The following is a 24,913-nucleotide window of genomic DNA, read 5'->3' on the forward strand; positions in this document are numbered from 1 at the left end:
TGGGAGAGTGATATGGAAACTGTGTTGATCTGTCTCATTCCCTCTGGCAGCTGTGTGGAGTATCAGTGAGGTAAACAGAGGTAGTATCAAGATCAGTTATGGGGTTCCAGCAGCATCCAGACCAGAGATATGGGCATGGAGGTGGATTATGGATCTACTTTTGATATTGAAGCAGTGAGATTTGTTGATGAATTATATGACTTTTGTGAGAGTAAAAAAAAGAAAATATGACTATTAGTCTAAGGAGCAACAGGAAGAATGGCGTGACCATACACATAACTAGTAGAGTAAGATTGTTGGGTAAATATTTTCTTCTTTATTTTTTGGCATATTGTGTTAAAATATGCTGCCATGCTCCAGTTCCATGAATCTCGAAATAGCAATTCTCTTTAGATACTACATTAAAAACTCATAATACGTGGGTCCAAAAAAAAGCAAGAAGAAACATCACCTGCACTTCTATATTTATTGCAGCACTACTTACAATATTTATGATAGCTAGAGTTTGGAAACAACTTGAGTGTACAAGAAGATGTGACTAGATAAACTATAGTACATCTACATAACTAGTGCTACACAGGAAAAATGAAATCATGAAATTTTCCTATAAATAGATAGAAATGGAGAGTATAATGTGGAGTGGAATGACTCAGAAGGAGAGGGACGATATAGAATTACTGCATTCATTTCTGGGATACAAAAAAAATAGTATGAAACTAATATTCAAGACCATGGAAAACTGGAGCCAGGAGGACTGGTGAATGATCGGAAATCTCCACAAGTGTGTCGGGGGTGAAGGGTAGTCAAGATAGAGGTGGGCCTAGTATGACAACAATAGTTGGAAATGACCACTCTGGACAAGAACTGAGAGTTAAGAGGAGGTAAAGAAATATACATCATAACATTTTAGTAACTATATTGCAAAATAAGAGAAGAGAAAGAGAGGGAGAGAGGGAGAGGGAGAGGGAGAGAGGTGGGAGAGAGAGAGAGAGACAAAGAGAGGTGCCTGCCATAGAGGCAGACTGGAGTGAAGGGGGCAGTGATGCAGTGATGAGAGGGAATCTGGGGATACTGATGCTGGGAAATGTGCACTGGTGTAAGGATGGGTGTTGGAACATTGTGTGACTGAAACCCTATCATGAACAGCTTTGTAATTTTCAATCTCGTGGTGATTCAATTAAAGTATTAAAAACATAAAATAATTTAAAACACTCATCCAGTAGAAATGTAATGTTTTCATTTACAAGTAAGATAGTAAAACTTCATTTATGAGTGCTAATTGCATAGAGTTAGAACCCATGCACCCAAATTCCTCCTGGAGCACTGACATGTATTTTCAGGGGACAGGACAATTCCTTTATGTCACTTACTGTCCCCCTGGCAAAGCAGAGGCCCCAATGTAAAGCTTGCTTCAGAGTGTCGTTGGCCTGTGTTTGTTGTCACTATCTGAGTGACAGGCAGATGCTCCTTATGGGAAAGGATGACTATATCACTGGGCCTAGAAAACAAAGACAGTCACAAAACATTATTCTGAGCAACACACATCCACATAATAGTCTTTCATCACAGTTCAAAAGTTATCAAGCTAAATTTGTCGTTACCCAGCAGTGAGAAAAGAAAATGATTCATTTAAACATTGACAAAGATAGCAAAATATTTATTGGGGCCATCTGAAGATCAGAGATCATGTTTATTGACAACACAACAGTAAAGAAAGCAGACAGGACGACAACGATAGTAAAGGGACAGACTAGAGGTAACATTTTTTTTAAATTTTTTTTTTATTAGTGAAACACCATGAGGTACAGTTGTAGATTTACAATTATATGTGCTTGGGTTTGATTATACAATGATCAGAAACCCATCCCTCCACCAGTGCCCATTTTCCACCACCATGGATAATATCCCCCCCCACCCCCATCCCCCCATTCCCCCCTGCCTCTGTGGCAGGGCAATCCCTTGTGTTCTCTCTCTCCTTTTGGGTGTTGTGGTCTGCAAAAGAGGCATTGAGTGGCAAACATGTTCAGTCCATAGTCCACTTTCGACATGCATCTCCCCTCCTGGGAGGATCTAGAGGTAACATTTTTTTTTAAATCTTTTTTTTTTCTTTTTTATTAGTGAAACACCATGAGGTACAGTTATAGGCTTACAAATTTTGTGCTTGGGTTTCAGTTATACAATGATCAAGTGCCCATCCCTCCACCAGTGACATTTTTAATGCCACTAAGCAGCTCATTGCTCTAGGTTAGCCACTGTGTTAATTGTTATATGTAGAATTTTTATGCGAGTGACAGTAATCAGTCTTCATAAATTAAAAAAGCAAATAAACAATAACATTCAGGTGGTAATCTTTATGTTTGGAATTCTCAAAACTTCAAAGGTATTTAAGAAACTCCTACTATAGTTGTCAGCATTTCCTTATTTGTTAATGAAATGAACTTAAAAAACAAATTACTGTCCAACACCAAGGCAAAAGGTGTGATGTGGTGGACTCTTAAAATGATTAAAGAGACTCACTGTGTGTGTGTGTGTGTGTGTGTGTGTGTTTGTGGGTGTAAAAGTGGCATGTCAATTATTGTCACAATATGCTCTCTTGACAATTATGAAGAATCTTCTGTATATGGGACATGTATAGAAATCATCACTTGTGGCCCCAGGAAACAGTTTATATTATAACAACAATGATGCTTCAGTACAAAAATAATGTTTTAGGAAGCATAATTCTATGGTTCCATCAAACAAAGAAAACAAGGTGTAGGTGATAAGCTTGCTTTTTCACCTTTCTAGAGAAAGTTAAGTTAATAAACTCTAAGTTTTTTATTTGTTGCATTTTAGTTGGAGGTTATGCCCAGCTGTGTTCAGGGATTTCTCCTGACTCTGTGCACAGAAATCTTTCCCGGCAGGACTCAAGAGGCCATATGGGGTAATAAAGATCAAACCCAGACTGACTGCACAGCGAGCATTTTACCTACTATGCTATTTCTTTGGTCCCAAAACTGTTGACTATTATACTGTGTACCTCAATTACATATGTGTATCTGATTTTTTAATAAATAATAACTTGTCCCACTTATCCTTAATGCTTTGTGACAAACCTAGTAAGTTTTGATTTTTAATATTACCAAATGACCACTCCTAGCTAGGCAAGCTGAAGCATTTTCAACTGCAATTCCATAGGTTAAAAAAAATACTTTGAATGGCTCAACTTAATAAGCTTTGCAGAAAATCATGACTAATACTTAGTCAAATTCTGCTTAGGTTCCAAAATATTTCCTTGAAGTAAAAAATTAAAACATTTGTTTTAGAGTTTTAGCCAAGAGACCATCAGTGCTCATGATAAGACAATACATACACATACATATGTGAATGAAACATCTTGAATGTTAAAAAAAATGCTTTGATTCTAGCTGTTTTTAAAACTCAGATAAAATTAAGTAACAGTTTTATCTGCCTAATCCCTGTATTTACCGCACACTGGCAGAAATCATCCCAAGCATATAATACCTGGTTTGGTCAGGAAGAGTGGTCAACAATCTAAAGTGCAAGCTTGGTTTATGGGGAGATCTGTCTGGAAATTAACTTTGCAAAAATAAGCTGAAAATGCATCAAATTAGTTTCAGTGTTTGATATCAGTAATGCTACAAATGAGGGCTGGAGCGATAGCACAATGGGTAGGGCTTTTGCCTTGCACGCGGCTGACCCAGGTTTAATCCCCAGCATCCCATATGGCCCCCTGAGAACAGCCAGGAGTAATTCCTGAGTGCAGAGCCAGGAGTAACTACTGTGCATTGCTGAGTTTGACCCAAAAAGAAAAAAAAAAGAGTATCATAGAATGAGAATACGGCCAGAAGGGAACCATAGTTCAGAAACAACTGAAAAACACTGAAGTATACTAGAAGAAAAATAATTATATTATAACTTCTGTCACTGTCACTGTCCTCCTGTTGTTCATCGATTTGCTCGAGCGGGCTGGGTAACGTCTCCATCATGAGACTTGTTGTTACTGTGTTTGGCATATCGAATACATCACGGGTAGCTTGCCAGGCTCTGCCATGCGGGCGAGATACTCTCGGTAGTTTGCCGGGTTCTCCGAGAGGGGCGGAGGAATCGAACTCGGGTCGACCATGTTGGCTGTGTGCAAGGCAAACCCCCTACCCGCTGTGCTATCACTCCAGCCCATTATATAACTTATTCATTGAGTATTTTTGGTTTTAAATAACATTTTAAATGCTCTATTTCTCAAAGCAGTACAAAACTACACTTTCATTCTATTTTATAGACAATGCATAAAAAGCCCTGAAAAATCTTAAGAAATCGTAATGCAGATAGTGTTTATTAGGCAATAACAATAGTCTTTTTCATGTTGTTGCTTACTGTAAGAATCAGGCAGATTCCCTTTATCTAAGGGAATTTTGAGAAATTCTTATTTAACAGTTTTTTATGGGCACACATCATTGTTGACTATACTCATTTTATGCAGGAATTATTAATTTCCACAGTTCCCATACCCATAAAAAATTGCCTAACTAATAATTAAATGCTTTCCTCTTACCTCTATTTTTTTTTGTCTGATTGTGTCATACTTGGTGTTACTTTGGGGTTACTTCTGACTCTACTATCAGAGATCAGGCCTGGTGGTACTTAGGGACTATAGATGGTGCAAGGGCTTAAACCTGGGTAGGCTACATGGAAGGCAAGTGACTTAACCCCTGGACAATCTCTGGCCCCTTGAGGACCTCTCTATTTCCTCCCAAATTTGTAAATGTTACATATCAGATAATTTCTCAGAATAATTTTAAACATTCAGTAAGAGAACTTCTAAACCTATGTCTATTTTGTGTTTGGTTCCTTTCCTCATGCACCAGGAATAACTCTTACTGCTTGCTGTATTTCGTAGACTGCTTTTTGAGGCATAGCAGAACTTTTGACTCCTTACTTACATTGGGAAATTTACTGGGAGAAATATTGGGTCAACTTTCAAGTTTCACAGTACTTGGGAGAAAATAATTGGTGAGATCATAATTATCATCTAGAAGTACATAATTTGAAACTCAAATATAGGCTCTCCGTTGGGTTTTGTTCTGTTTTCTCACTAATAAAGAGATCATTACTCAGCATTGTAACACATTCTCATATTTATTAGGTGGGATTCTTCTCTCACCTGGCTCCTATTATAGGATGTTTTTTAGCTATTCATTCTTCGTTTCTTGTCCATATACATTTTGGAACAATTTTTCAACATTCTAAACAACAACAAAAAAATGTTTGACATTCACTTGGAACTAAATTAAATCAATAAATTATTTAATGAAAAATTAACTTTTCCTTTAAGGGAATTATTGCAAAAATGTGGTGTAGACGCTCATGTAAGTTTTCAGAACTTTTATAATTTTTTTCAACATCTTGCATATTATGGTGATTTCATTCCTCTCAGTTAATTTAGAAGGAAGTTTTGTAGTATTTATTTATGTTTCTTTATAGGAATACAGTTCAATATTCATGATCTGTCATTAACTTGCTTTGTTTTGTGAGCAAGCATATTGCCTATGCATAATGCAATTTTTATTCATTTCCAATGTTCTGTGGTTTGAATGGACACATTTATTTTGATGTTTTTAACATTCATTTCTAGCACCATTACATTATAATTAGAGAAACTGCTCATATTATCATAATTAAAAAATTTACTTAATGGAATCTTTGGAAAGTCACTGTGAAAATTCACTATGCATGCCTAAGATAATTGTGTATTCTGTAAGTTTATGGGCTGAAAAAGTCAACTTTCTAATTTAATTTAATTTGTTTATTAATTTCAGTTGTTTTGGAGAACACATCTGAAGGTACTCAGGGTTTACTACTGACTCTGAACTCAGGATTGATTCTTAGCAGAGTTCAGAAGACTGTATGTGGTACATGGAATCAAATCCAGTAGGCCCCGTGAAAGCAAATTCCCTACTCAATGTATCATCCCTCTCAGTTGATATCTTAACTTTATTTATTTAGATTTAGGGTGGTGGTTGTGGGCTACACCCTCAGGGCTCAGGGATATTCCAACTTGATTCTGTGCTCAGAAGTGAACCTTGGAACTCCGGGAACAATATGCTGTTCTGGTTTAGTTTCAAATCAGGTTTGGTCATAATATACAAAAGAAAATTCTTAACCCCCTATTATCTCTCTGGCTCATTCATCTTGATCGTCTGTGTGTGTGTGTGTGTGTGTGTGTGTGTGTGTGTGTGTGTTTCCGGCCACACCTGACAGTGATCAGGACTAACTTCCAGTTCTGTGCTCAGGAATCACTCTTAGATATGCTTGGGGGATCAAATGCAGTGCCAGAGATCAAATCAAAACTGGCTTCATGCATTAAGTAAATTTTTTAATTATGATAGTTTTTGTAATATGATAAGTTTCTCTAATTATAATGCAATGGTGCTAGAAATCAATGTTAAAAACATAAAAACCTTAGTCTCTGATCTATCCCTCTGGGTCCCTTTCTTCAAAATATTTTACATCTTTAGTAATTGGTGTCTGGCTTTTTAATTACTAACTGAATTGTTTATATCACGGTTGGCTTATAAATTTGTTTTGCGGTTTTATTATTTTCCATGTATATTGTGAATCATTTATATTAAAAGCATTTTTATTATAAAGTTAGGATCATTAGTTCTTTATGGTAAAATTTTAAAGTTTCATATTATAGTGACAATAAGTTTTCCCACATTAAAATTTTCAAACTTTACTATCTTGATTTTGTATTTGCTTATCAAATGGATTTTTGTACTTTTAATATTTCTGCATGAACAAAGAAGATATAGTTGTATTTTATGCAATAAGCTATAGGTAGGCTTAAATGAATAATTTGTCAAATTCATTGTGTATGATTACTGAAAGGTTAATTATTTTCTACTTATTTTAAAAAAATCACTCTATATTCTTTTGAATTAACAAAAATTTCAAGAATTCATTAATTCTTTCTTCCTACATAGATTTGAAGAGCACATGTTTTATTTCTATTGTCAGATATTTCCTTTAAAATTTTGATGTATGTACCTGAAGATATTCTTGATAATATATATGATCACGATCATCCTGTTGTTCGTCGATTGCCCCGAGCAGGCACCAGTAACATTTCCTTCTTCCTAGCCCTGAGATTCTAAAAAGTGCCACATTCAAGGCTCTTCCAGCCTGGCTGTCCTCGCCGGGGATAATATATACTAAAATATTAATTCTAAATTTCAGTATTTTCAGGGCCAGAGCACTTTGGGCATTCTCCTTGCACATTCAATCCACAGCATCCTATATAGTCCTCCAAGCACTGCGGAAGTGAAGCATTGTCATCATGCATACTATCAAAAGTACTGTCACTTGATTTTGTAGATGATAGAATGTGCCTATGTATATTATTTAGGAAAGATTAGTATTTATTTATTTATTTATTTATTTTCTTTTTTGGTAACACCCAGCGATGCTCAGGGGTTACTCCTGGCTCTGAACTCAGGAATTACTTCTGGTGGTGCTCAGGGGACCAAATAGGATGCTTGGAATCGAACCCTGGTTGGCTGCAAGCAAGGCAAATGCCCTACCTGCTATTGCTCCAGCCACAGAAGAGTTAAAGCATATACTCTTTTTTCATTGGGCTGGAGTGATAGCACAGTGGTAGGGCGTTTGCCTTGCACGCAGCCAACATGGCTGACCCGAGTTCGATTCCTCTGCCCCTCTCAGAGAGCCCGGCAAGCTACCTAGAGTATCTTGCTCGCACGGCAGAGCCTGGCGAGATACCCGTGAGGTATTGGATATGCCAAACACAGTAACAACAAAATCTCCAATGGAGATGTTACTGGGCCCGCTCAAGCAAATTGATGAACAACGGGAGGACAGTGACAGTGACTCTTTTTTCATAGTAATAACTGATTGATATCACAAAGCTTTGAATCACTGTATCACTGCCATCCCACTGTTCATCAATTTCCTCGAGCAGGCATCAGTAACGTCTCCATTTGTCCTAGCCCTGAGATTTTAGCAAGTGCCTCATTGGAGGCTCTTTCAGGGTCAGGGAAATGAAACCCATCATTGTTACTGGGTTTTGGCATATCAGATATACCACAGGGAGCTTGCCATACTCTGCCACACGGGCAGGATTCTCTTGGGAGCCTACCAGGTTCTCCTTAGAGTGAAAACTAGAGGTCGCTTCCAGGAACTTGGTTTTATAGTCTCTGGATCGTCACCGTCAATGATATTACACATCACCAGGGGCAGTTTGTGGGTGTGACTTGTGACTGCCAAGCTACTGGAAGATGGGGGATCTGGGTGGAGGAGGCCCAGTCCCAATCCGAGCAGGCTTGGAGGTCTCAGGCCCAGGTCCCGCATACCTGGGTTCCTCTGCAGTTCTTTCATGCATGAGGCTCATCTGAGTGTGTGGAAAGTGGTCTTAAGCATGGCTGTGGTTGGGTTCCTGTGGTCTTCAGCTGTTGGGGCTCTGCTTGGGGTGGGAAGGGAAACTCAACCTGTCCACTTTCAGGGGCCCTGGTGAGGACAGTCAGGTGCAGGGGAAGGAGACTCTGTGTTGTTCTCTTCCGGGAGCTTGGCTTTATAGTCTCTGGATATTGGCCATTGATGGGACTACTTGGGCACCGGGGGCAATTGGTGGGTGTAACTGTCTAGCTAGGGGATCTGGTTGGAGGAGGACCAGTCCCGATCCAGCAAACTTGGAGGTCTCAGCCCCAGGTCCCACACACCTGGGTTCCTCTGCCAGTTCTTTCATGTGGGAGGCTTGTCCAAGCGTGTGGAGAGTAGTCTTTGAATATTTATGAAAATTTCCTTCTCTAGCTATACATTTCATTAAATATAAAGATTGTTTAAATTTTAAGGATTTTGAAATTTGTTTAAATACTTTGAAATAGTTTTAAATCGTTAAAAATTTTAGAAAGTACTTTATTTTGCATCATTCAATATTATATCAAGCATTTGGTTTATTTCTTTTATTGATTTAAATTTTTTTCCATTTAAATTATAATTATTGGATAAATTATTTCATTTTGAAGGAATTTGTTCCTCTAAGAAGCTGTAAAATCTTTTAAACTATAACATTTATACTTACAGATTTACACTTATGATGCATAAGCATAAAACTTTAGTAAATGATCTGGGCCAGAAATGAACCAAAGTAAGCATGTGAGAGGACCAAGAAATCAAGGTTGCTGGTTGCTGGTACCAACCTGCCCTTCCTAGTGAATGCTGCTTCAAGAATCTTAGGAGTCATGCTTTATGTGCCTGTTGTCAATTCCTAGGGAAGATACTATACTTTCTGGTCAGGCTGTCAATTAATCACTCTATCTTCACCTTGATTCTAAACTTATTTTAAAAATAAATAATTACAAAACACTAAACAATATATATTAAGGAGTGTTTCAAGACAATGAGAAATATATCTTTTATGGCATCTCTAAGCCTCCAGAGGACATGTGATTCTTTACTTCAATGTTCCTATGTATGGGAGTATCACCTTCAAAATCTTCATTCCACAACAACACTCTGGCTAAGGTGATCCCACTGGAATCAATCAAGAGATGATCGGATAAGGAAATAATGGGATATAAATATAATGGAATTCTGGACTATAAGAATAGAGAAAACCAAGCTGTTTATTGCCTAGTGGATGGGTGGGGGTTGTATTATGTTGAATGAAGTTATCCAGAGGTTGAAGAACAGGTACAGAACAATCTCTCTCATATGTGCCATAGAAAGAGACACATAGTAAGAGAATAACAATTGCCCAAAGGCAACAGAACCTGAGAAGTGGTAGGCTGAACTGGGGTGGGTGAGGAGTTAAGATGAAGAGACATCTGAGACAACAGTGGGGAGGGAAGTAGGCATTATAGTGGAGAGTGTGATGTTGACACATTATAGCCATAAAACCCTACTAGTAACAGTATTGTAAAGCACAACACTTAAAATCAGTGTTAATAAAAGATTCACTGTTGGGCCAGAATGATAGTAATACAAAGGGTAAGATGCCATGCAGGTGGACGACTGGTTAGATATCTGGCACTACATATGGTCCTCCAAGTACTGCTAGTACTGAACCTTGAGCACAGAGCTGGGCGTAAGCCCTGAGCATGGTTGAATTTGCCCCCAAATCACAATTAAAATGCACTGAGGAGGTGAATTTTCCATGCTCCATCCATTTACTATGCTTAGGGTAGAGAGGCCCTGCTGGGGTTTTGGTAAATCTCATCACCAAGCAAAGGGATCACTGTTTATAGCTGCTACCTACAATTATTGATATGCAATACAAAAGTGACTTCTGTCGAGAGTGACTAAGAAGTACTTCTTGGCAAGTTGCAGATCCTGGCTCAGGAGGACAAGGTGGGGTACCTGGCTACCTCTTATGGGCTTCCAGGCGCTACCATTGCTGTCATATGCTCAGGGGCCACACTACTGAGTCATCAAGCTCCAGGTAGAAGAAGAACCAACCGAGAAAAGGAGAATAATCCTGACATATGGCAGCATGATTAACACAGAGCATCTGGAGAGGATTGGCTTTAGGAACTTACAGAAAAGCAGTCAAGACTAGAGAGGAGAACAATGCCTTCCAATGCTGTCTGCACAGAGAATGATGTAGAAAACAGTAAGGAACCTGTTGTCCAGACCTCATGACCTGAGACATTAGCAGCTTGTGAAACAGAGGCAGGCACCAACCTTTTGGAAGCTTTCCAGATAACAGTGATATAAAGGTATTGCAAAACACTAGTGTCAAATTTCTTTCTTTGTGCATATTTAAACAAGGCCACCTAGTAAATATGCACTTTGGGTCATGATTTTTTCAACTTTGTCCCCTCAAGATTGCCACTGGCCATAGCATAATTAAAAATATTCATTTTTAACTTTCATTTTAAAATATTTGTTGTCTTGGAGCCAAAGCAATAGTACAGTGGGTAGGGTGCTTGCCTCGCACATGTTAGAGGCAGGTTCAATCCCATGCATTCCCATATTGTGGTCCCTGAACCCTCCAGGAGTGATCCCTGAGCACAGAACCAGGAGCAAACCCTGAGCACAGCTGGGTGTGATCCAGCCCCAACCCCACAAAGAATGTTTGTTGTTTTAAAATAAGCCGGATTACCTGTTCCTTTCACTTACCTCCCAAATAGTATGTGTCACCAAAATGAATCTGCCCATGTAGGGAATGTGCTATGGAAGTTGCATTATCATCTACTGTCATACTCAGGTGACTCCCTCTAGTAGATATGGACACAGAATGCCACTGGCCATCATTTAGTGCAGAACCTGAAAGTAAAAAAAATAAGTTAAAATAAATTCCTATAAACTCTTCAGATTTTGCCTCTAAACAGGACACATGCTTGAAAATATAATGCACATCTTGGATCGTCTTGCAAAAGCACAGTGAGCTCACCCAAAGTCTGTGCAGCACATTTAGCTGCTTGGACAAAAGAAATCACAATCTGGAGGAGGGATGGAGTCTCTTGGAGAGAGAGAGAGTAAGAAACGCTAGATGCGAGATTGTGGGGAAAGAGGTGCACATTATGCAATTAGGCAATGCACTTCGATTTATAGATTGACCATTGTTAGCTAGGAGGAGGGTACAGTTCATGCTGGTTTAATGACAAGTTGATCAATGAATTTGGTGATTAGAGGGTTCTCATATCTAGGCAAATATAATCTATCATTTACTTATATATTTTATAACCTAATTTACAATGTTCAACTTGCAGTATTATAGTCTGCATGCCCTCTGCCAAGACTGTAGCATTTGGCAATCACTATCTGCTGTCATTTCTTGTATGGCAGTAAAGAGGCTCATTTCTTGACACTATATCATTCAGTTACATTTGAAAATTACAGACATGTGACAGGAGAGATAGAACAGTGAATAGACTGCTTTCCTTGCACATGGTTGGCCCGGGTTCCATCCTCAGCACCTCAACTTGTTCCCCTGAGTCCAGCCAAACAGCATCCACAGAGTCAGGAGTAAGCCTGGAGCACAATTGGGTGTGGCTATTAACCCCCACCCTGTTTTTAAAAATGTGAAAATTATAGACAAAGAAGAAATGAAATAATGAAGGGGCAAAGAGGTAACAAGAATAGAGAGTCCAATTATTTTACATTAGAATGTGGAACAGCCTTTTTTTTGGAAAAGAAAAAGTTTTTATTGAAAAACTTTAGAGAGATGTGAAGGGAGGGAGAGATAGAGAGATGGAGAGAGAAATAGAGAGAAATATAGAGGCATGTTTTTCTCTCTCACTAGAAAGGGGGGAAAAAGGTAAGAATACATTCAAGGAAGGATGTGTGAGCCATTTCCCCAGAATGAGGAAATTCAGAAAATGTGTGAAATTCCACATCTCAGGCAGAGCTAGGTGAAAGAGACTACTCCAAGGGCCTCATAAAAATGGAATTTTCATGATTCGTCCTAAACAATCATAAAATGAACTATTTACAGTGACAGGACATAGGGCTTATTTCAATCTTGTATTTATTTCAATCCACTTCACTAATATCTGGAGAGTGTGTAACATAAGATATTTTATAAACTTTTATGTTAGAAATATAATTTTCCTTATTTCTGTGTACTGTTACTCCCTATAATAATCTTAAAGATTTTTTGGAAGAATATGCTATCAATTTTTGAAAAGAAGTAATCTAAGTTATAATAAAACATGAAAATTTGTTGAACAAGATGTAAAGTATTTCAAAACGATGTACCTATTTATATGTGAGTATACATACACTTGTACATATACATATTTTTAATGTGTTCATACTTAAACATTTATAAAAACAGAGTTAAATCTGAAGGAGAGGCTCTTAAATATTAAACTAAATTTTTGGATTAACAAAGTATGCTTATTTTTAATTTTGACATTTTTATATTTTCCATATTTCCAAATGCCATAGTGTACTCTGCCAATAAGTATTATTTTTAAAAAACTAATGTTAGTTTATCCAAAAGAAGTCATTTTATGTTAATTATGTCTATGATATAATGTTTTTTTCTCAGTGATAGACTGGAAAATGATCATGAAGTTTAGTCTGGATTAGTTTAGACATTGCCACCAACTGTCCCATGACGAAGGAACTTAGAGTAAATGAAAAGTGAATGTTGCATCGGTCATAAATAAACCAGTAAAGAGTAGTGGCCCAAACCACTCATCCAGGCATTTTTTTGTTAGCTTCTTGGAGGCAAACAATCCCACATTTCAACAAATAATTAAGATCAGTTTCTCACACTGGCCCCAAACCATGCACATCTTCGTCCTTTGTGCTGTAAGTGTTAATCAGCCTTGGAGGAAACAAGGCCCTCTCTCTCTCATGGGGAAACACAATGCTTGATATAGCAACTGGAGCTTCTATTGAGATGTGGCATACGCTACGTCCATTCATATTTCAATTGTGAAAATTAAGCCAAAGGCAATGACTACATTCCCTTCTTCCCATGCTCTTGGACTCCATTAGAAGCACAGATGGTCACTGGTACTCAGCAATGCACAGAGATGCTTGCTTCAATTAAGAGGGCTTAGGACTTGGTCAATCAGGGGAAATGAGTCACAAAAGAAACACCTCGAACTTTGTCCTATAGTAAGTTCTTCTTCACGTGGGGAGTTACTTTTCCTTTCTCTTCTACTTTCCAATAAACTTTGCTAGTTTCAAAAAAAACAGAAAATAACTTTATTCATTCATTTAATTAAAAACATTATTATCTAATCTGAGTTTATGCTCAGGTTATTAGTTAACCTCATTGGGGCAGACCCTGGATAATTAGATAATAATAGTAATAATAGACTAGCAGTTTCATTGGTATGTTTGCCAACTAATAACCTGAAAATGATATGGGCTATTTACAAACCTATCGAGTTAAAAGTCAACCTGTAAGAATTTGTTTCTAGTAAAACTGTTATCCCCAAGTAAAATATGATCATATATTTTCAATAGACTGTCTGAAAGCCATTTCTATCTTAATACTACATACAGTGTTTATTGTCCAATTAACCAAGTAAATCCATGTTCTTCCACTGTTCTTCAAACCACCTTTTTGATTTTTCCTTGATTTCTGATTTCTGATTCCAACATGGGCTTGAGATCTAAGAAATGTTCCCAGTATAACCCAAAAGATCACGAATCCTGTTGACAATGCAGCTGTAACTATTTTTTTTCAAGTCATTAAATCTTAATTTTATGCTTCCTGACACATTTACAGATTTACAGGAATGGAAAAGTTTGAAGTTAGTTCTTTGGAGATGAAGCAATAGTACAGCAGGGTGGGTAATTGGCTTGCATGCAGACAATCAAGATTTGATAACCAACAAACCTTATAATCCCCTGAGGCCTGCCAGGAGTGATCCCTGAACACAGAACCAGGAGTAAGCCCTGAACACTGCTGAGTGTGGTCTCAAAACCAAACTTATAAAATTCAACTCCTCTATCAGTAAATACAATGGGTCCCATTCTCTTGACCCTGAAAGAGCCACCAATAGGGTAGCGTTAAAAAGGATGAGGAAGGATAGCCTCATAAAATCTCGGGGCCGACCTAGGCTGCCAAAACGAAGAAGGACAAAAATGACTGTAGTTTCAATGCACGTACACCAGCATTGGATGCATCCATTGAGGACCTGATGGTGCAAGCACGAAAGATCAAGTATGACATCATTGGTCTGACCGAGACAAGAAGGCATCAATCACATCACACCGTTTTTTTTTTTTTTCCCTTTATTTTATTTTATTTTTTTTAAAGTTGTAGATTTACAATTTTTTGTGCTTTGGTTTCAATTATACAATGATCAGATACCCATCCCTCCACCAGTGCCCATTTTCCACCACCATGGATAATATCCCTCCCACCCCCATCCCCCCATCCCCCCGTCTCTGTGGCAGGGCAATCCCCTGTGTTCTCTCTCTCCTTTTGGGTGTTGTGGTCTGCAAAAGAGGCATTGAGTGGCAAACATGTTCAGTCCATAGTCTACTTTCGACATGCATCTCCCCTCCTGGGAGGATCCTCCAAACATCCTTTATTTGGTGCTCCCTCCTCTATCTGAATAGCCCTTTCCTCTAGGATACCCGGCTGGCCTCTAAGTTATGGAGTAATCCTCCTGGTGCTGATCTCAGCTATTCTTGGGTATTAATCTCATACTTTGTTACTTTATATCCCCCAGATGAATGCAATCTTTCTATGTCTATCCCTCTCTTTCTGACTCATTTCGCTTAGCATGATACTTTCCATATTGTACCACTTGTATGTAAATTTCATGACTTCATCTTTTCTAAGAGCTACATAGTACTCCATTGATCACACCGTTTTTGACACTGGGGAAGAACTATTCCTCGGAACACGGACAAAAGAGGTGTTGGTGGTGTTGGTGTCCTTGTCAACATGAACTTGGCCATAAACATTGATTCATTAGAATGCCTAAGAACCCAAATCGGAAAATTTCACATGAACAGATGTGGCTCACTGCCAGCAGTATCTATCTTGGTTGTCTACGCACCAACATCCAATTATGATGAAGGAGAAATTGAGAAGTTCTACATGGAGCTGGGGAAGTCCTATAAAGAAGACCACACCTTCTAAAAGATCATTGTTGGTGATTTTAATGCCAAGATAGGACTGAGAAGATCAGCCATAAAACTCCACATCAGGACCCATGGCCTAGAATGAAACCAACAGGGTGAGAGACAGTCCGAGTTCATCGTGTTAACCAAGACCATCCATGATAACTCACAATTCCAAAAGGCTAAATCTAAACATTGGACATGGGAGTCTCCCAGTGGACGGTTCCACAATGAAACTGACCACATCATATTCAATCGATGGTTTTGCCTGACTGATGTCGCTATTGTCCCAAAATTACAAATGGGATCAGTCCACTGTCTCCTTCATGCAAAATTCTATTTCACAGAGGAGGGAGAAAAATCTGCAAAGTTTAAGAAGAGAACTACCAGAACAACCATCAACAGGGAGCTCTTTGGTACTATTGCAGAAACATGGGAAGATGCCATCACTGACAATGTTGACAAGAAATATGATTGACTGGTTCAGCACCACCATGATTGTGCGAGGAATGCCAAGAGAGAGATAGCCACAAAAAGATGCCTGTCTTCAAAAACTCTCGAGCTCATTTGTCAATGAGGCTTGGCGCAAGCCTCAGGCAACCGCAAGCGAATGTCCAAACTCGCAAAGCAGTGAAGGGAATCAATAAAGGAAGACCTCCAAGAGAGAAGAGCAGCTGTGCTGGCAGATGTGGCAGAAGCTGGGAAAAGCATTCGCAATGCCCGCCTGTCTTTCACCAACTACAAGACCAAGATGACTGCCCTCCAACGGCCTGATGGATCTCTCACATCTTCCAGAAGGGCAATGGAGAAGATTATCCAGGACTTCTGCTCGGATCTCTTTGATAGCCTTGTCCACCTGCCGACATACCAAATTCCGCAGGATGGATATGTCGTTCTCAACGTTGTCCCTTCCGAAATTCAACATGCCATTTCGTTGGTAAAGAAATCAACAGCACCTGGCCCAGAAAAGGTCAGTCCTGAACACCTGAAGAACCTGCCGTCAGTACTCATCAATACACTGGCTCGGCTCTTCACACACTAGCTGTGTGAATGCAAGTTTCCATCCCAGTGGAAAAACAGCAGGACTGTACTACTGTACAAGAAGGAAGACATCCACAACATTGGCAACTACCACCTAATCTGTCTGTTGTCTGTCGTCTACAAGCTGTTCGCTCGAGTTATCCTGAATAGGATTGGCAGAACGCTAGATGAAGGACAACCATGCGAACAAGCCAATTTTCGAAAAGGATTTAGCACAATCAACCATATCCACATGATAACCAAGCTCACTGAGGTTTCTCGGGAGTTTAACTCTTTCTCACATTCACCAATTTAAAGAAGGCCTTTGATTCTGTAGAGACAGAAACAGTCCTCAAGTCCCAGTCAAACAGGGCGTTCAAAGTCAATACAGCAGGATCCTCCATGAGCTGTATTGTGGATTCACTACCAGGATCTCACAATCTAGAGGAAGGTGATCATTGACGTCAAGAGAGAGGTTCGGCAGGGTGATACCATTTCACCGAAACTCTTCAGTGCCACCCTCGAGTACTACATGCAACAACTGGAATGGGAAGGAATGGGAGTGAAGATAGATGGTCTGCAACTACACCACCGCCACTTCTTTGATGACATCATTCTTATAACACCAGACATCAGCCAAACGGCACAAATGCTGGCCAACTTCAACCGTGAGAGTGGAAAGGTCGGACTATAGCTGAATCTAATGAAGACAATGTTTATGAGAAATGGTCTCCTTCCTGACGTTCCATTCACTGTCAATGTCTACCTGCCCACATACCAAATTCCGGACGAACATCTCCAAATGCAACAGTTATGTGTACCTAGGTCGAGAAGTCAACATGTCGAACAACCTGGCACCTGAGTTGTGCAGGAGGAAGAGAGTGGCTTGGAACGCCTTCAAGAATGTCGAAGAAATAGCTAAATGGACAAAGAACCTCCAGCTCCAGGCACATCTCTTCGATTCCACTGTTCTTCCTGCAATAACATACACCTCAGAGACCTGGGCCCTACGAAAGCAGGATGAGAACTCTATTTGTGTCTCTCAAAGAGGAATTTAAAGAGTTATGCTTGCAGTATCATGCTTCACTCAAATGAGAGAATTGGAGTTCCGACCTTCGTGGACAGTCAAGAATCAGGGATGCTGTCTCCTTTGCCAAGGCATCGAAAATGAGATGGGCTGGATACGTAATGAGATTTGGAGGCAACCACTAGTCCAGTGCCGACTTGATTCCAAGGGATGTCAAAAGATCGTGTGGCCACCCACCTCTGAGATGGTCAGACTTCTTCATCAAGACCGTGAACGATCAGTTTGAGGCTCTTCATGTTCCTAGAATTAGCAGATGCCGTTGGGCTACTTAGCACATGACAGGGATGAATGGAGACATTGCTGGTGCTCACTCGAGCAGATCAATGAGTAACGGGATATCAAGTGATCAAGTGAACTCTTCTATTATCAGTAGGTTTTGTTTCATATTTGTGAAAACAGAAATGTTCTCAGACTCAAAATTTATTATCATGAAAGGCAACGAAAAAATCTAATTAAAACATGAAGAAATTGATCCTAAAATAAAGTCCTCTATAACTCAGAGAACAAAAAAAAATCCCTAAATGCTTCTTCCTGTCTGACAATTCAGCTATCTTTCTTAAAGGTGGTAAAGCATATCTGCAGCATAATAACTACATCTAACTACATCCATTAAAGTGGCCTGGAGTAATAGTACAACAGGAAAGGTCTTTATCTTGCATGCAGCTGACCTGGGTTTGATCCCTGGCACAGTTTGTGACCCAAAAAACAATCAAAAAATTAAAGACAGTGAAAGTCACCACTGAAGATGGGAATACATCAGAAGAAAGGCAAACAGAATAATAAAACTTATAAAGGAAATAAGGGACTCAGCCCCGGCAGTCGAACTCCACGACCCAACCACCACCATGCTCCAGGTCATTTTCCACATGCTTGGGCTGAGCTTCACAGCCGAGTGAACATACTCCTAGACATTTCCCATAATTACCACACTATATTGGATTGGGTTCAGACAGTAGGCAACAAATCATAGAGAAATATATATATATATATATATATATATATATATATATATATGCCTCTCGGCGAGCCCGGGAAACTACTGAGAGAATCCCGCCCACACAGCAGAGCCTGGCAATCTAGCCATGGAGTATTCGATATGCCAAAAACAGTAACAATAATGGGTCTCATTCCCCTGACCCTGAAAGAGCCTCCAATACGTTGGGAAAGACGAGTAAGGAGAGGCTGCTAAAATCTCAGACCTAGGATGAATGGAGGTATTACTGGTGCCCGCTTGAGTAAATCGATGAACAACTGGATGACTGATACAGTGATACAATGATTAAATAAAATGAATGGACAAGCCACTCAACTATCAATAACTTTGTAAATCATGTTTTTTAACGTAAAAATCATAAAATTAAAAAATATACAAACTGATGCACTTTGACACAAACTGTGGTTATCAGAGGGAAAGAAATTGTAAGAATTGGGAGAAAATATGGATTGAGAAAAAATACGCTGGAGATTTAAGAAAAAGTGCTGGTGTTATTTTTTGTAAATTTTCTTTAAATGTACTTAACTGCAAAGGTAAGTATCAATAAAAATTTGTCCTTGGTTCTTTCATAAAAAAATAACACATGTTGAAGTGTAAATGCTTAAAAATTGGAACAATAAAACATTTTTGCAAAGCTCCACTCTCAGCTTTCAGAAAATTCCATTAATATGATATGTAATGAGAGAATAGGTGTTGTTTACCCATGAGAATCAGTAAAATCTATCGTATTCAGATCATATTGCATGAGAATTTCGAATTTACACAAACCAAGACTTAATTTACTGAATCTCAGTCAACTCAATTCCATTCCTAGGGTCTAAAAGGAACTTCACATAATCAGATTTTTTCATATAAAAAAGAAAAATTTAAATTCTACTATTTAAATATAGAACCCATGACTATGGCCACGTAATATATTACTTTCACATTTAACATTTGTGAAATAACATGTCATGAGTGTGCCTAGATTTACATATTAATGGACTTTAAAATGCAAGATAATCCCCAAAGTTCAATAATGTCATAACTTTAGAAGTTATTCTACACACAAATGGATTCTCCTTGGAAAATAGTCAAATATCCACCCATAGGTACAAAAATACATCCAAAACCAGCAGCCCCCCAAAGGGAAATAGCAACTCTGACAAGCACTGTAGCACTGAAGCACTATCTTCGGTTGTTCATCAATTTGCTGGAGCGGGCACCAGTAACGTCTCCATTGTGAGACTTGTTGTTACTGTGTTTGGCATATCAAATTCGCCATGGGTAGCTTTCCAGGCATTGGCGTGTGGGCGGTATACTCTCAGTAGCTTGCCGAACTCTCTGAGAGGGATGGAGGAATTGAACCCCGGTCGGCTGAGTGCAAGGCAAATATCCTACTCTCTCCAGCCCAGCTATGACAAGAGAGAGGAAAATTATGACTTGAAACTGTTTAAAATATATGTGTGTATAATTCCACAAGACAGCTAAAAATGTGTCTTCTCAAAACTAACAAGGATTAAGCTAATGCATTTCATTATTTTAAAGATATCACAACTATCATTCACCTTATAAATAAAATTATTTTCTGAACTTTTAAAATAATTGTGCTAAACTTCCATCATAATGTTATGTAAACCACAGGTAAAGAAAATTTAGCTTCTTTTGGTGTGATTATAAATGTTAATGGATTCAATTGTTTGTTAATTTTAGAGATGCCAACCTTGGCTCAGTCAGAGATCAAATGCCTATTTGTAGGATAACATTGGTTCATCCTTTCTCCCTTGGCCAAGGAGTTTAGGTTTTTTGAGTTACGCCCATCACAGTGCTCCCGAGGCACTCCCATTCCTCTATGTTAATCTTTAACTTCTTCTCTGTGCTCTGCTTCCCTATCTGTTAATCACCTATATCCCCAAATTAAACCCTGTGACTTGTAAGGTCAGATCCTGCTAAGGACTCTGGATTTTGTATTTGTAAGTGAAATATTGCTTTTCTCTTTCCCTTATGTCCTTTGCATAGTTTACTTTACAGCAATGTCCTTTCTGTGTTGACACAGGAAGACAGTTAATTCTGTGCTTTTGTAACTTGGAAGATAATTGAGTCCAAATAACATTTACTCCCAGACATCTGTAATATTTAACTCAACTTAAGCCTTGGTTGCCTTTCCTTCCTAGCACCCCAAAGCAGGGTCCTGATGAAGGGACTGGATGGACCCAGGGCAAGCTATAAGCAACCCTGGTTTCAAAACAGGACAGGGTATATAAGTGCCATAAAACTTATAATTTACAAGCATGGTTGTGAACGAATTCTGTCATGACCCAAAAAGAAGTGACTGGACAAGGACCCTGCAGTTAAAACCCTCAGGACAGACTAATCTGGCCTGAAAACTGTAGTCTGGGATCTATAGCGAGATGTCCCCAGGAGATCCATCTTTTAAGCTTAATACATTTCTTACTGTGTCTATACAAAATGACTAATATCGATAACTGTTTAAATGTTTAAATGTATATGGACTAAGGAAAGGAGAAACACATCCTTGAGCTGATCTCCGAGCAGGAGGAGATCTTTGTCTTAGAAGAGCTTCCTGAAGGAAAGCTTTACATATGTTGATTGTGCTATCTCACCTAGGTGTGATTGGTATTCCCAACCTTTGGAGGCTGGGCTCTTGACTAAGGCACTGAGACCAGTGCCAGGAGACTAACAGGGGAAAGAAGGAGAGAGGAAAGAAGGGCAGCATGAGACTGGAATGGAGCACTCAGTTAGATTGGAATAGGCGCGTGGGGAGAACGAAATAAATGGCAGGACAGAGATTGAAATAAATGGCAACTGATCACCAACCAGCTTGGCGGCCCCGTTCCCTCCTTTATGTGTTTGTTGGCTGCTGTCAGAGGTAGGGGTGGGGAAGTGGCTCATTGCCACCTAATGTACGTGATGAGAGTGCCCACACTCCCTTTTGAACACACACCTATTAGGGAGCACATTTTTACCTGCTGTGACACTCCTCAGTGGATGTACAGGATGGAAGAGACTCAGCTGAAGTTTTCCATCATTTAGAGAAAGACTGAGGTCTCCGGACCCATGATGAAACCCGCTAGTAAATACGTGTCCTGCTCGGTTCCATGTCCGAAACTGTAAAGCAAGAGACACTTCATCCTTTCCTGGGGTGCCTGGAACAGCCAAGTAACTCCTGGGGCTCAAAAATGTTATGGGCACAGGCTGAGGATACAGACAGGAGAAAGTCACATTTCCCTGTGGATACAGTAAAAGACACTGTTAGGAACAGGAGTGACAGTTTCATTTCAGTAGCAGCAGTTTTCCAAGATTCATCTTTTTTGCAAACATCTCAGTAAACACGTATTTTAAATATTAGTCCTCTCCAAGTAGACAAACAGAATCATTCACAATCCTTCATACCATTCTACTCTGGATTGGTCGATGTTTGTTTGTTGTTGTTATTTTAGGGCAACACCCAGCATGCTCAGGGCTTACTCCTGGCTCTGCTCCGGGAATTACTCCATGTGGGGTTTGGGGGACTACATGAGGTGCTGGAGATTGAACCTGGTTTGGTCAGGTATCCAGCAAGGCAACCACCTTACCTGTCTGTGGTACTTTCCCTCTGGCACCTAGTTTGGTCAACGTTTTAGGAAATTTCCAACTTCATTTCTCAGTGTTAGCAAAGGGATCTATAGCAACTTTCTCCCTGAGTTTTTGGGCTGAGTAAAAGATACAATAGAGGAGAGCTTTTCTCCCTTGAGATGTTACATCTTTTCATCAGTGAAACAGGATCATGAGTTCCAGGAATTATTCTTCTATTCTTTTTTTTTTACTCTGCACTTTCCTTCTTTTTTAAAAATTTTTATTAGTGAAACACCATGAGGTACAGTTGTAGACTTACAAATTTTTGTGCTTGGATTTCATGGTGGTGGAAAACGGGCACTGGTGGAGGGATGGGTATTTGATCATTGTATAATTGAAATCCAGGAACTATTCTTGTCACTCAGATGATAGCAACTCTTAGTGGGAGGAATATTTATGCACATCTGAGGGAAAATGTGCAGCCAGCCAAGATGAACCAGAAGCAGACTTACCTCTTCAAAAGTTCTCACAGGCTTTCACCCAGAGGTGTTACTGGCCTAAAGTTTAACCCATCAGTTGGGAATGCTCTTAATTTTTCACAATTCTATTTAAAAAACAACACTTTATAGTCTAGATTATTTTCATTGCTCGACGAACAAATCTCTTTAATCATAATGTCTGAAGAGAAAAATCTGAATGCAATTCCAATTAAGTTTGCTATAAGAACTTTTACCTGCTATTGGATATGTTTTCATAAATTTCACAGGGAAGCATGCATGTCCCCAAATTTCCCCTCATCCTCAACAAATATTATGTTAAGAAAAACAAGACTCTAGACACCAGAGCATATTTTGAAATCACTATAATCAGGTCAATGTAGTATTGGTATTGACATAGATATTTCAATGGAACAAAAATAGTCAACAAAAGCATCGGAGATGTTCACATATGCTCAGGATGGAGTGAAAGTTATGATGATTCAACTATGTGGAGGAAAAGATTTGGTTCACTGCTCTAGCAAATAAACAAATGGAAATTTATCAGATAAAAATTAAAATCAATGCTTACATCACATAAAATGATACAGATTTAGATTTTTAAAACAATAAAACCATTAGAAGATGTTACAGGAAGATTCATGAGGCCAGATACATTATCTAAAGTTTTATTCACATTCTGAAAAAAGCTACAAGAAAGTACATAGATAATCTGATTTCATTTCATTTTCATCATCCTGTTAATCGTCGATTGCCTCGAGCAGGCCCCAGTAACGTCTCTTTCATCCTAGCCCTGAGATTATATTCAGGGCTCTTTAGGAGAATGAGACCCATCATTGTTACTGGTATTTGGCATATTTGGTAGGCCACGGGGAGTTTGCCAGACTCTGCCCTGTGGGCAGGCTACATTCGACAGCCTGCAAGTTTGTCCAAAGTAGGAATGAGATAATAAGATGTCGCGCGGCCGCGAATGCTGGGATTACACGGCGCCAGGGGGCCAGGTGGTGGGTGTGACCCCCGCCTACTGGAATTTGGAGGATCTGGGTGGAAGATGCTCGACTCCAATTCGAGTAGGCTTGGAGGTCTCGGCCCCGGAACCCGCGTGGCTTTGTCCCTCTGCCAGTACCTTCAGGTGTGCGGAGAGTGGTCTCAGCATGGTAGTGGCTGGTCCTGGAGGTCTCCGGCTGCCGTAGCCCTGGCCGGGGCGGGGAGGAAAGCTCAACCCGCTCCCCTCCAAGGGACTCCGGGAAGGAACACCGAGGCGCGGGGGCAGAGACTGCACTGCTCTCGTCCGGGATCTGGATTTTATAGTCTCTGAGTCTTGGCCGCTGATGGGATTACACGGCGCCAGGGGGACAGGTGGTGGGTGTGACCCCCGCCTACTGGAATTTGGAGGATCTGGGTGGAAGATGCTCGACTCCAATTCGAGTAGGCTTGGAGGTCTCGGCCCCGGAACCCGCGTGGCTTTGTCCCTCTGCCAGTACCTTCAGGTGTGCGGAGAGTGGTCTCAGCATGGTGGTGGCTGGTCCTGGAGGTCTCCGGCTGCCGTAGCCCTGGCCGGGGCGGGGAGGAAAGCTCAACCCGCTCCCCTCCAAGGGACTCCGGGAAGGAACACCGAGGCGCGGGGGCAGAGACTGCACTGCTCTCGTCCGGGATCTGGATTTTATAGTCTCTGAGTCTTGGCCGCTGATGGGATTACACGGCGCCAGGGGGCCAGGTGGTGGGTGTGACCCCCGCCTACTGGAATTTGGAGGATCTGGGTGGAAGATGCTCGACTCCAATTCGAGTAGGCTTGGAGGTCTCGGCCCCGGAACCCGCGTGGCTTTGTCCCTCTGCCAGTACCTTCAGGTGTGCGGAGAGTGGTCTCAGCATGGTGGTGGCTGGTCCTGGAGGTCTCCGGCTGCCGTAGCCCTGGCCGGGGCGGGGAAGAAAGCTCAACCCGCTCCTCTCCAAGGGACTCCGGGAAGGAACACTGAGGCGCAGGGGCAGAGACTGCACTGCTCTCGTCCGGGATCTGGATTTTATAGTCTCTGAGTCTTGGCCGCTGATGGGATTACATGGCGCCAGGGGGCCAGGTGGTGGGTGTGAACCCCGCCTACTGGAATTTGGAGGATCTGGGTGGAAGATGCTCGTCTCCAATTCGAGTAGGCTTGGAGGTCTCGGCCCCGGAACCCGCGTGGCTTTGTCCCTCTGCCAGTACCTTCA

At 40.3% G+C, this 24,913-nt stretch overlaps 1 protein-coding gene across 1 annotated transcript in view; it reads right to left on the reverse strand.

Moving 5' to 3' along the window:
• The window catches only part of LOC130034976 (contactin-associated protein-like 3), a 104,195-nt gene that overhangs the window by 51,551 nt on the left and 27,731 nt on the right, over positions 1–24,913 (reverse strand). Inside the window, exons 7-10 of the mRNA XM_056126471.1 lie at positions 21,623–21,884; positions 11,134–11,280; positions 3,240–3,273; positions 1,371–1,498 (exon numbers count right to left, since the gene is read on the reverse strand). Coding sequence (XP_055982446.1) covers positions 1,371–1,498; positions 3,240–3,273; positions 11,134–11,280; positions 21,623–21,884 — 571 coding nt within the window. The remainder of the gene's footprint in view (positions 1–1,370; positions 1,499–3,239; positions 3,274–11,133; positions 11,281–21,622; positions 21,885–24,913) is intronic.

Source organism: Sorex fumeus, unplaced genomic scaffold (assembly GCF_029834395.1).
Source record: "Sorex fumeus unplaced genomic scaffold, SorFum_2.1 ptg000063l, whole genome shotgun sequence".
Lineage (NCBI taxonomy): Eukaryota > Metazoa > Chordata > Mammalia > Eulipotyphla > Soricidae > Sorex > Sorex fumeus.